General features: G+C 48.5%; 1 protein-coding gene across 1 annotated transcript; it reads left to right on the top strand.

The window, feature by feature from the left end:
- Nucleotides 1-9,976: 9,976 nt before the first annotated feature.
- CHAC1 (ChaC glutathione specific gamma-glutamylcyclotransferase 1) lies at nt 9,977-12,351 on the top strand. The gene is made up of 3 exons (XM_055436072.2): nt 9,977-10,321; nt 10,756-10,791; nt 11,214-12,351. Exons 1-3 carry the CDS (start codon nt 10,100-10,102, stop codon nt 11,613-11,615), a joined length of 660 nt encoding a protein of 219 aa, XP_055292047.1. The 5' UTR covers nt 9,977-10,099; the 3' UTR covers nt 11,616-12,351.
- The last annotated feature ends 925 nt before the right edge of the window (nt 12,352-13,276 follow it).

The raw sequence follows: 13,276 nt of genomic DNA, 5'->3' as shown, positions 1-13,276 counted from the left end.
ACCTTTTCACTCTCCTCTTTTACTTTCATCAAGAGGCTTTTGAGTTCCTCTTCACTTTCTGCCATAAGGGTAGTGTCATCTGCATATCTGAGGTTATTGATATTTCTCCCAGCAATCTTGATTCCAGTTTGTGCTTCTTCCAGCCCAGTGTTCCTCATGATGTACTCTGCATATAAGTTAAATAAGCAAGGTGACAATATACAGCCTTGACATACTCCTTTTCCTATTTGGAACCAGGCTGTTGTTCCATGTACAGTTCTGACTGTTGCTTCCTGACCTGAATACAGGTTTCTCAAGAGTCAGGTCTGGTGGTCTGGTATTCCCATCTCTTTCAGAATTTTCCACAGTTTATTCCACAGTCAAAGGCTTTGGCATAGTCAGTGAAGCAGAAATAGATATTTTTCTGGAACTCTCTTGCTTTCTCCATGATCCAGCGGATGTTAGCAATTTGATCTCTGGTGCCTTTGCCTTTTCTAAAACCTGCTTGAACATCTGGGAGTTCACGGTTCACATACTGCTGAAGCCTGGCTTGGAGAATTTTGAGCATGACTTTACTAGCATGTGCTGCTGCTGCTGCTAAGTCACTTCAGTCGTGTCCGACTCTGTGTGACCCCATAGACGGAAGCCCACCAGGCTCCCCCGTCCCCGGGATTCTCCAAGCAAGAACACTGGAGTGGGTTGCCATTTCCTTCTCCAATGCATGAAAGTGAAAAGTGAAAGTGAAGTCGTGTCCAACTCTTAGTGACCCCACGGACTGAAGCCTACCAGGCTCCTCCATCCATGGGATTTTCTAGGCAAGAGTACTGCGTGTGAGATGAGTGCAATTGTGCAGTAGTTTGAGCATTCTTTGGCATTGCCTTTCTTTGGGATTGGAATGAAGACTGACCTTTTCCAGTCCTGTGGCCACTGCTGAGTTTTCCAAATTTGCTGGCATATTGAGTGCAGCACTTTCACAGCATCATCTTTCAAGATTTGAAATAGCTCAACTGGAATTCCATCACCTCCACTAGCTTTGTTCGTAGTGATGCTTTCTAAGGCCCACTTGACTTCACATTCCAAGATGTCTGGCTCTAGGTCAGTGATCACATTATTGTGACTATCCTGGTCGTGAAGATCTTTTTTTTACAGTTCTTCTGTGTATTCTTGCCACCTCTTCTTAATATCTTCTGCTTCTGTTAGGTCCATACCATTTCTGTCCTTTATCGAGCCCATCTTTCCATGAAATGTTCCCTTGGAATCTCTAATTTTCTTGAAGAGATCTCTTGTTTTTCCTATTCTGTTGTTTTCCTCTATTTCTTTGCATTGATCACTGAGGAAGGCTTTCTTATCTCTCCTTGCTATTCTTTGGAACTCTGCATTCAGATGCTTATATCTTTCCTTTTCTCCTTTGCTTTTTGCTTCTCTTCTTTTCACAGCTATTTGTAAGGCCTCCTCAGACAACCATTTTGCTTTTTTGCATTTCTTTTCCATGGGGATGGTCTTGGTCCCTGTCTCCTGTACAATGTCATGAACCTCCGTCCAGAGTTCACCAGGCACTCTATCTATCAGATCTAGTCCCTTAAATCTATTTCTCACTTCCACTGAAATGAGTTAGTGTATGAAAATATTTGTGAGCAACAAGTCCGTTCCCCCCTCCCCCACCGCCCCAGGTAGGTTCAGTTCAGTTCAGTTGCTCAGTCCTGTCCAACTCTTTGTGACCCTATGAATCACAGCACGCCAGGCCTCCCTGTCCATCACCAACTCCTGGAGTCTACCCAAACTCATGTCCATCGAGTTGGTGACACCATCCAGCCATCTCATTCTCTGTCGTCCCCTTCTCCTCCTGCCCCCAATCCCTCCCAGCATCAGGGTCTTTTCCAATGAGTCAGCTCTTCACATGAGGTGGCCAAAGTATTGGAGTTTCAGCTTCAGCATCAGTCCTTCCAATGAACACCCAGGACTGATCTCCTTTAGAATGGACTGGTTGGATCTCCTTGCAGTCCAAGGGACTCTCAAGAGTCTTTTCCAACACCACAGTTCAAAAGCATCAATTCTTCGTCACTCAGCTTTATTCACAGTCCAAGTCTCACATCCATACATGACCACTGGAAAAACCATAGCCTTGACTAGATGGACCTTTGTTGGCAAAGTAATGTCTCTGCTTTTTAATATGCTGTCTATGTTGGTCATAACTTTCCTTCCAAGGAGTAAATGTCTTTTAATTACATGGCTGCAATCACCATCTGCAGTGATTTTGGAGCCCCCCAAAATAAAGTCTGACACTGTTTCCCCATCTATTTCCCATGAAGTGATGGGACCAGATGCCATGATCTTAGTTTTCTGAATGTTGAGCTTCAAGCCAACTTTTTCACTCTCCTCTTTCACTTTCATCAAGAGGCTCTTGAGTTCTTCTTTGCTTTCTGCCATAAGGGTGGTGTCATCTGCATATCTGAGCTTATTGATATTTCTCCCAGGTAGGTTAATCTTTTTAAAATTTATGCCAGCAAACCACTTTGGGAGCTTTCACCATCCCAGTCCACAGGATGGAGGAGAGGTGCTAGAGAGGAGATTGGAATCTGGTTGGATAATCCCAGCAGTAGCCCTGGACCAAGGAGGCAGCTGAGATGCCAGGTTGCCTCCACCATTTCTTCTCTTTGTGTCCCTGTCTTTAAGGAGCATCACTAGTCTAGGTCAACCTCCTCTGACGTGGGGAGTAACGGAAGAGAGACCTGGGCTGTGGGAAGTGACGGCAGGACCCCAAGTCCTCTAGAGTCCTGTTCCCCTTGGAGATCTACCACAAGTGGCTTTTAGCTCTGCACTTGCTAGTATTCTGGCCAAGAGTGGGCTCAGCATGTTCCCTTCATCCCCAAAGACCCTTTCAGGCCATGACGCAGGGTCCAGAAAAAGCCAACTGCAGCTACAATCAGAGCCAGGGTAACTAGCATCTCAGGAGTCTGGATTTAGCCCTGGGCCATGGCTGTCCTGTGTCATGGCACCCCCTGCAGGGCAGAGCCAAAACCCTGCCAGGCAGGGCGAACTGTCTGTTTCCAGTGATCCCTCCTCCTGACTCATGCTGGAGGCAAAGCAGGTCTGGTGGTTAGCAAAAGGTGTGTGCCCTTGACCTGTCCTAGGACTGCTTTCCCTTTCCCGTAGCGGCAGATATTTGGGCTAGGCCCATCCTACTACTGTAGGATGTTCAGTTTCACTTCCATCAGTGACTCCCTTCCCTCAGTGCTTCCTCTGCTAGCTCTCTGATAAAAGAGAACCAAAATGTCCTGGGATCTCCTGCCCCCTTGCAGTAGGCCCCTCAGGTTGTTGTCCCAGCTGCTGTCATTTAAGGCTTTACTTCCTTGGCTCTCAGAGTCTGCTTTCACAGTCAGGCCCATTTTGCATAGGGCTGCTTTTCTAGGTTCACTTCTAAAGCCTGGTGCCGCCACACCCCAGCATTTCTGATGTTTGCTTCTGACCCCATGGTCTCCCCTCTTTGCAGCACTGTCACTCCACTGAAGTGGTCCCCACTGTTGTTCTCCTCAGCCCTGGAGCCAATCGCTTCCTGCCCCCACAAACTACACCTTTCTTTTTCCTTGGAAGAGAGACCCCACCATCCCAGTCCTCTGCTGGAGCCCTGGCCCCTCCCCTTCCAGGACTAAGCCCCACGTCTGAATCTCCCAGGGTATCCTATCAGCTGTGTCTTCCCCCCTCCTTGGCAACTAGAAATGGGCAGAGAGCCAGGTTTTCCCACTTACCCATGCACCCCTCTGCCAGGGCATGAATGACCCCTTATAGTCCCTGATTTTGTGGGCTGGGCACCAATGGCCTTGCTTCCCTTGGCTTTGGATTCAGTTGGTATAACCAGCAGAACAGCTGTCTCCTCCACTTCTCTCCCTCTTCTGAGGTGGACTGTGTCTAGGATTTCAGCTCCTCCTCCCCACCCTGCCTGAGAGTTGTTGGGAGCACGCAGGCCAAGGACCTGAGGATACATTTTTCTCTCATTGGTTTGCAGGAGACACAGCCCCTAGTAGAATGTGGATTATTTATTCATTCATTCATTCATTTATTTAAGCATTACCCCGCCTCCCCCAAGCACACAAAGATAATCTCCCTGTTCACTCAAGAAACTATTCTGTTAATAGCATGCTTGGATTTATTTACACTAACGATGAAATATCAGAAAGAGAAAGCAAAAAAAAAAAAAAAATCTTGTGTAAAATTGTGTCCAAAAGAAATACCTAGGGATAAACTTAATCAAGGAGGTTAAAGACCTAAATGCTGAAAACTTTAAAACATTGATAAAGGAAATTAAAGATGGTTCAAAGAAATGGAAAGATATCCCATGTGCTTGGATTGGAAGAATTAATATTGTTAAAATGGCCATACTACTTATAGAAATATACAGATTTAATGCAATCCTAATCAAAATACCCATGATATTTTTCACAGAACTAGAATTAATAATCCTAAAATCTATATGGAACCACAAAGCAACTGCTAAAGCAATCCTGAGGAAAAAGAACACAGCGGGATGCATAACCCTCCCAGGCTTCAGAAAATACTACAAAGCTACAGTAATCAAAACAGCATAGAACTGGCACAAAAACAGATATGAAGATCAATGGAACAGAAAAGAAAGGTCAGAAATAAAGCCATATACCTACAATAAATTAATGTATGACAAAAGAGGCAAGAATATACAATGGAGAAAAGACAGTCTTTTCAGTGAGTGGTGTTGGAAATGCTGTACAACAACAACCAAGGAAATTAGAACACTCCCTCACACCATACACATGAATAACCTCTAAATGGTTTAAAGACTTAAATATAAAACAAGACATCATAAAACTCCTAGAAGAGAACACAGGCAAAGCATTTTGGACATAAATCATAGGAATATTTTCCCAAGGCTAAAAGAAATAAAAGCAAACATAAATGGGTCCTAAGGAAACTTATGGAGAAGGCAATGGCACCCCACTCCAGTACTCTTGCCTGGAAAATCCCATGGGCGGAGGAGCCTGGTAGGCTGCAGTCCATGGGGTCGCGAAGAGTCGGACACGACTGAGCAACTTCTCTTTCACTTTTAACTTTCATGCATTGGAGAAGGAAATGGCAACCCACTCCAGTGTTCTTGCCTGGAGAATCCCAGGGACGGGGGAGCCTGGTGGGCTTCCGTCTATGGGGTCACACAGAGTTGGATATGACTGAAGCAACTTAGCAGCAGCAGCAGCAAGCAAACTTAAAAGCATTTGCATAGCAAGGGAAAACATCAACAAAATGAAAAGAGAACTTAATCAATAAAAGGGCAGAAGATCTAAATATATCTTTCTCCAAAGAAGATACACAAATGGCCAACCAGCACACAAGAAGATGCTCAACATCACTAATTGTTAGAGAAATGCAAAGCAAAACTACAATAAGGTGTCATCTCATGCTGGTCAGAATGGCCATCATCAAAAAGTCTATAAATAATAAAGGCTGGAGAGGGTGTGGAGTAAAAGGAACACTTTTACACTATTGATGGGGAAGTAAATTGGTGCAGGCACGATGGAAAACAATACGGAGGTTCCTTACAAAACTAAAATTAGAGCTACCATATGATCCAGCCATCTCATTCCCAGGCATATATCTGGAAAAAACAAAAACTCTCTTTTGAAAGGATACATGCACCCCCATGTAAATAGTAGCACTATATACAATAGCCAAGACATGGAAACAACCCAATTGCTGATCAACAGATGGCTAGTTTAAGAAGATGTGTGATATATATATCAGTTCAGTTCAGTTCAGTCACTCAGTCGTGTCTGACTCTTTGCGACCCTGGGGACTGCAGCACACCAGGCCTCTCTGTCCATCACCAACTCCTGGAGTTTACTCAAACTCATGTTCATTGAGTTGGTGATGCCATCCAACCATTTCATCCTCTGTCGTCCCCTTCTCCCACCTTCAATCTTTCCCAGCATCAGGGTCTTTTCAAATGAGTCAGTTCTTCACATCAGGTGGCCAAAGTATTGGAGTTTCAGCTTTAGCATCAGTCCTTCTGATAAATATCAGGACTGATTTCCTTTAGGATGGACTGATTGGATCTCCTAGCTGTCCAAAAGACCCTCAAGAGTCTTCTCCAACACCACAGTTCAAAAGCATCAGTTCTTCGGTGCTCAGATCTTTATAGTCCAGCTCTCACATCCATACGTGACTACTGGAAAAACCATAGCTTTGACTAGATGAATCTTTGTTGGCAAAGTAATGTCTCTGCTTTTTAATATGCAGTCTAGGTTGGTCATAACTTTTCTTCCAAGGAGTGTTTTCTAATTTCATGGCATATATATATAGTGCCTGTGGTCACCCAGATGGCAAATGGTGGAATTAGGCTCAAATCTGGATAAGCTAGTATTAGAGCTCATGTATGGGAAGACTTTTCATTCCTCTGGAATCAGCAGCTTCATAAAGCAACTTCATCATTTAGCATAATAAATTTGCACAATCCCCGGGCTCCTAAGGTACAGCCTTCCCTTGTTTCAGATAATGGTGCCCACTAACACCAGGTGTTGATTACAGTGACTGGAATGAGGAGAAGGAAATTAGAAGTGACCGCTTGAAGGAACAATAAGGAAGGATTAATTTGGGAAAGGTTCAGAGAAGGAAGCCACCATGTATGCATCATGTGCCAATCATGTGCGACTCTGCAAGGTGGAGGCAATACTCTCTCATCAGCTGTTGTGAGCTGGCATCTCTGTGGCTATGACGTCTGTAGCCCCACCCTGAGGGGATTTTAGGAGGAAAGATGGGACGGTTGCTGCCAGTGTTGGAGAGGAACTGGATGAGGTGGGCAGTTTACTGCCTGGGAGTGTCCCACTGGGAGGGAAAGAGACAGATATTGGCAAGGATAAGCAAGGAATAGAAACAGGCGAGACAATTTCCTGGGAAGGTGGTCAAGACCTCTGGGCCAACTTTTGTGTGGGGAGAACCTTCCATGAGCCAGGACTGTGCTGGTTCTCCTGGACCTTCAAAAATGACGTCTGCTCTCTGGGAGCTCTCAAGTTCGTAGGAGGCAGGGTGTCAAAAGCTCATTAACAAGGAGGCTCTGGGGTTGGACTGCCTGCCTTGGGCCCCAGGCTATACGACTTGCTGCTGTGTCACTGTAGCAGGTTACCTAACTTTCCTATGTTCCAGACTGCTCATCTGTGAAATGATATTTGCCTCACAAAGCGGCAGAACAAAATCACTTAGCAAACTGCCTAGCTCAAGATAAGCACTTGACACATGTTTCTGTTATAAGCATGAAGTGGAAGGGACAGAACTGAGGTAAGGGGTCTGGGAGCACAGAGGAGGTAGTGACTAACTCTGTGTGGAGCAAGAGCTGGTCACTGATGAACTCTTCAAAGGAGTTATTAAAGCCTGGGGCTTTTAGGAGGAAGTCATGGAGAGTTTAGGAGAGTGGGCATCATGATGATATTGCCCACGTGATTCTGATATGCGATATCAGAGAACCATTAACTACTCTTTAAAAGTAACTTTGCATTGTTAAAAGTTACATTTCATAAGCCTTGCAAAATAGAGAACAGAAACACCTATACTCTTAATACCCCAATCCATCCAACATTAGTATATGGTGTCCCCATCTTTTTCCTCATGAATCTTGTTTTTGTTGTTTTAATAGTTTTAATTATAGTGTATGTAATAGTTCCTATTTTTGCCTTACTATGCAATCATAAGAATTTTTACTACATTGTTTTCCTATTTTAAACTTCTTTTTCTAAACATAAGTAATTTATGTTCTCTTGAGAAATTCTCAACCTCAATTGGTATAAAAAGGGAAGTGCAAATCTCAGTAGTCCTACTACTAAGAGATAATTACTGAGCATTTTTATGTTCTTCTAGATTTTTTCCTACGGAAATGAACACATATAGACTTTTTAAGTTAAGAAAGTTATTTTAGGTTATTTTATAACCTGCTTTTCACTTAATTACATAAGTGTAGTCATACATAATTGTTCCCAATGACCGCACAGATTTAATTTCATGTCTATATCAAATTTATGTAACTAATCATCTATTGCAGGATTTTAAGTCATTTTCTGTGTGTGCATGTCTCCACCTATGGATTGACCATAATTTACTTGAACATTTAGCTATTTAAGTAGCTTTACTTCTTTTGCTTTTGCTATAATAAGGAACAATGCATTGAAAAACCTTGAGGAATATGGGTTTCCCCATATTTTTAATAATTTCCTGGAGTTGAAGTAATGGGTCAAAGGGCAGGCTATTTTACGATTCTTGATTTGTATCATGAAGCTGCTTTCAAACGGTTGTTTGTATCAATTTAGATACTTTCAGCAATGTATTAGTATCAGATTTTCACCTTCCACCCAACTACCAAAGGAGATAGATGGAGTGGGGATATTCCCTGAGCAGCAAAGGTGGTGCTCATATGGACCAGAGAAGACAGGATAGAGAGAAGAGGAGGGTGTACATGGGAAATGGAGGGAAGGAGAAAGGAAACACCAGAAACAACCATTCGTCTGTATTTTTTTCCCCAGTTGGAAAAGTAATTCACGTTCCTCGAAAATCCAAACTTTTCCATAAATATTTACATTTAATATGAATATCCTCCTCTGGTGACAGTCTCCGCTAACCATTTAAATATATTATTCCATATTATTTCTTTTACTAATATTAATGTATATTTTGTTTTTAAAGATCTAGCTTCATACTATACACACCACAGTACATTCCTACTGGAGATTTTATCTTAGGCACCTTCGGTGTGCAGATCATTTTTAGTTTAACCATCTAATTGCTTTGCCCCCTTTGCCTGCCAGAGGACTCACCCTGCCCATCATCAGCAGTTCCCCGACCTCGGCAGCAGTCCTTTGCAGCCAGTTCTGCCAAGTGCAGACCTTCTGTTTCTCTGTTTCCCTTTGACCCTGGCCGCTGCTTAGGGGGTCAACCCCAGGCCGCCTGCAGACATTCCCTAGGTCGTGAAGCCAGTAGCCAAGGGCGAAGGCTGGTAGCTGCTTACGGTCCTCTGGGGACTTCACCTGGGCCCTCCTTGTCTTCATCTTCCAGAACCTCCGTGCCTAAAATTAACCCAACCACTGTTGCCAAAAATCTCCTGTCCGAACAAAACTAAACCCATCGCCTTGGGACAGGATTGGCCTGGCTTTGCTGGCTTTATGGCTTCTCTCCGCAGGTCCGGCCACCACCGCCTGACTGCCGTTCCAAGCGCTCTGACCGGCTTTTCACAGACCTTATTTTGGGCTTGGAGCGTCTCACACCTGGCCAGGGGCGTAGCCCCCACGTGATGCCCGCAAGCCCTGGCCGCCCGGTCTGACTCAGTCTCGCAGCTTCTGCAGAACCCCTTGTCAGTCCCGTGACTCAGTTTCTCCATTTGCTCACGCGCGCCAGTAGCATGAGGCACTTATGCGGAATGCGGAGGTGCCTCCGATAGCTTCTCCTCTAGAGTACGTGCTCCCAGGCGAAGCCCCAGAGATGCGCGTTCACGCCGCCCAGAGCTCTCGTTCTGGACGTGTCCTGCACTGACCCTGGTAATGAATCCGTGCTGCCTGGGGTGGCAGTGACTCGGCCAGGTGCACTGCAGGAGTACTTGAGAGGCATCCTCCCGGGACCCGCCCACCATGGTTCTTGAAGGGGCCAAGGCATAAAGGGGCTGCCAGGGAGACAACCAGTGCCTGCGTCCGTGCCCACTGCCGGCCGCCTGACGCAATCTGAAGCGCCCTTGCTGCATGCCTGATCTGGGAAAACCTCCTCCGCCGTTGCATCACTCCTGCCAGGTTTGCTACAGAGGTGGAGTCGAACCAATCAGCGGGCGCTCTAGGCCCGGGGCAGGCCACGTAGTTATCCACTCAGAGGGCGGCGCGGTTAACTGGACGGGAAAATAAGAAGGTGATTGGCCAAAAGGGAATTTGCCCCGCCCCAATAAACGCTAAACCTGGCTGCGAGGGGTGGGGCTTCCCGGCCGGAGGGTTTAAAGAGCGCCTGGGACGGGGCCACGCAGCTGGAGCGACCAAGCGGTGCCAGGCCAGGTGTGCGCGTCGGTCGGTCGTTCCGTGCCCGCGCCGGAGACCAGCCCCGGAGGCCGCCCGGGCCCGTCCCTGTGCCCGGCACCATGAAGCAGGAGCCTGCAGCCCAGAACTCTCCTCCCGCCTCTCCGACCTCCTCACAACCCCTCTCCGAAGACGACGATGCCCAAGCGTTGTGGATTTTTGGGTACGGCTCCCTGGTGTGGAGGCCCGACTTCGCCTACAGCGACAGCCGTGTGGGCTTCGTGCGCGGCTACAGCCGCCGCTTCTGGCAGGGAGACACCTTCCATCGCGGCAGTGACAAGATGGTGAGCATCCGACCCTGCCTGGGTGAATGACGGGGGTTGGGGCAGGATAGTGGGCGCTGCGCTGGTGCCCTGGAGTATCCAGGCCTATCTGGGCTGACAGTGACTCCGTCCTGATGGGGGAAATGGGAGAACCTTGCAGGGCGTTGTGACTTAAATTTGTGTGCCTAGTGGGTCAGTGTGATGCCTCTAGTCTGATCCTGTGGATCACTGTGTTGATGAGTATTTCTGATGACCAATATGGGCCACTGCCTGTGTTTACTTCTCTTACATACATGCATCACTCCCTCCACTCCCGCGCCCCCCCGCCCCCACTCCCCAAGAGTGGGGCTATCTGAGGCCTGGGATAGAAGGGTTACTAAGGATTTTCTCTACCCGTGATGGCCGAACTCATTTCTAACTTGTTTTCTTTTTCAAAATCTCTCTTCCGTCCCTAGCCTGGTCGTGTGGTGACTCTCCTTGAAGATCGTGAGGTAAGTGCCAGAGTCAAGAAAGAGATCCAGCATGGAGGGGTGCAGACAGGCAGAGTTCATGGACCCTTCGCCGCAGGCGAAATTAGATAGATACCCCTCTGGCTGAGAGGAAGGTTAAGTCTTGATAAGTGCTTCTCACAAGAATCACCTGAGGATCTTGTTAAAACATGGATTTTAATGTAAGATTTAGAATGGCCTGAAACGCATTCCTAACAAGCCTACAGGTGATGCCATTGTTTCTCAGACTGAACTCTGAGTCGAATTTTTGTTCTCCCTGGGGCTAGTCTGCCTTCTCAACCCTGATTACGGGAGGGTGAGGGTTTGCTGTATTGATGCTAGAGGGCTCATCAGCAGTCTGCACAGTCCTGGGTGGGATCAGAAGGAGCTTCGTGACTGACTTCGGTACCCATATTTTCTCCCAGGGCTGCACTTGGGGTGTGGCATACCAGGTGCAAGGCGAGCAGGTGAACGAGGCCCTGAAGTACCTGAACGTGCGGGAGGCGGTGCTCGGCGGCTATGATACGAAGGAGGTCACCTTCTACCCTCAAGATACCCCTGACCAACCACTCAAGGCATTGGCCTATGTGGCCACCCCGCAGAACCCTGGCTACCTGGGTCCTGCCCCCGAGGAGGCCATCGCTACACAGATCTTGGCCTGCCGAGGCTTCTCTGGGCACAACCTTGAGTACTTGCTGCGCCTGGCGGACTTCATGCAGCTCTGTGGGCCCCAGGCTCAGGACGAGCACCTGGCCGCCATCGTGGACGCTGTAGGCACCATGCTGCCCTGCTTCTGTCCCACTGAGCAGGCTCTGGCACTGGTCTGAGGGGCTGAGCCCCTGCAGGGAGTGCCTACGTGGACACGGGGGCCAGGTCCCCACTCCAATGCACACAGACAGACTTGATACAGCTGGAGCTCACTGAGAGGACTTGGTGGGCCGACAGGGGCCTCTCTTAAGCCCCTGCCTGTCCACCAGCCCCCAGATGTCCTGCTTGACACCGACTTACTACTTGAAACTTTATTTATTGCACCATGTTGGTGTGGTGGGCAGGGTGGGGGGCCTGCCCTAGATACAGGGGAACTGCTGAGCAGTGCCCCACCCCAGGTGCCTGGTGCCTGGCTGGAATCCCCCCAGTGCTGCTACTGTCCCTATACTACCCAGGCCTCCATCTTCCCAGGGAGCCTCCAAGAGCCTTGACTGTCTGCCTGCCCCCTCCAGACCAATCATTCCCCAGCCCAGAAACACCACCTGCCAAGGGTCCCAGCCTGCTGGTGAGGGTGTAGAAGGGAGTGAGGAGAGGGAGCCCTATAGGATCTGAGGCCCTGCAGCCTGTTCATCCTCCAGGGCCCCAGGGCAGGCTGGCTCTGGAGCCCAGACACAGCTGCTGAGGCTGAGCCAAGTCCTCTTCCCCATTTGGCTTTGTTTCCCTGTTCCTCTGTCTGTCTGTCTGGGCTACTTCTGTCTGTCGGTCTGTTCCTGGGAAGCTTATCACTGTAGGTAGGCCTCGGTCCCTTCCCAGTCTGTCCCATACTGTAATCCATAAACTGACCTCATTATCTGTGCTGTGCTCGAATATGGCTCTTTCTTCAGATGGGGGTTTGGGATGAGTGGGTGGGGTGTGGCCCCAAAAGACTCATTAGAGGGGGAAGGGCTCCCTCTTCATCCCCCATGGCTGTCCCAGAGAGGGACTGCTGAGCAGGCAGGACTGCGGGGTTCTTAGTGCACACAAAGAATGCCCCCCAAGGCATGCAGATTCTGCCTAGGCCATTCCACTTGGCAGCCCTGTGCGTAGTCCTTGCCAGTGGCCTGGTAGCCTGCATCTCCCCCCAGCTGCTCTGAAGAGGTGGACAGGTTCACATCAGGTCTTTCTCCAGTTGCAGGGTCAGCTGCTGCCTCTTCTTGACAGGGAGGCTAGGCCTCTGGCTTCCTGCTGAAGGAGACATGTGGGTTTAAAGGGCCTAAAGGGCAAGGTGATGACAACTTGTGAGACGGTGCTGACAGTGCAGGCCTGGAGGACCTGGTGGCCCTTGACTTCTGAGGTCCAGGAGCTTGTTCTTGCCTCCTGGGCCTTGGTGTGGGCTGTGCCTTCCCTGTCACCCTGACCTGCCAGGACTCAAATCCAAAAGGGAGGAGTGGCAGGGCACCCCCTGGTCTACTGTTTGTTTGCCATCTGCCTGCCTCTGGCTACTCTTCCCTCCCCCAGCCCTCCTCCCCAGCCCTCCCCTCACCCCCACCCCCAGGTGCAAGTCCCAGACCCCAAGATCTCAGCCTGGCCCTGGGCTCCTCAGCTGCGAATGGCCCCTCAGTGGATTCACCCTTTACTCCTGGACCTGTAGAATGGGTGCAGGGGCCAGATACGGCTTTTGCAGCAGAAGAGCCTGGCTGTAACCCAGCCTTTCCATCACTTGCTCAGTGACCTCCAGAAAAGCATCTACCTCTAAGCCTCTGTTTACCCCGGGATGCTGTGTGGTGGGTGTTGCCGCCAC

The sequence above is a fragment of the Moschus berezovskii genome, chromosome 9 (genome assembly GCF_049115385.1).
Source record: "Moschus berezovskii isolate FMDL1 chromosome 9, NW_MosBer_1.0, whole genome shotgun sequence".
In the NCBI taxonomy this organism is placed as follows: Eukaryota; Metazoa; Chordata; class Mammalia; order Artiodactyla; family Moschidae; genus Moschus; species Moschus berezovskii.
This window is presented reverse-complemented; position numbering and strand designations above follow the sequence as displayed.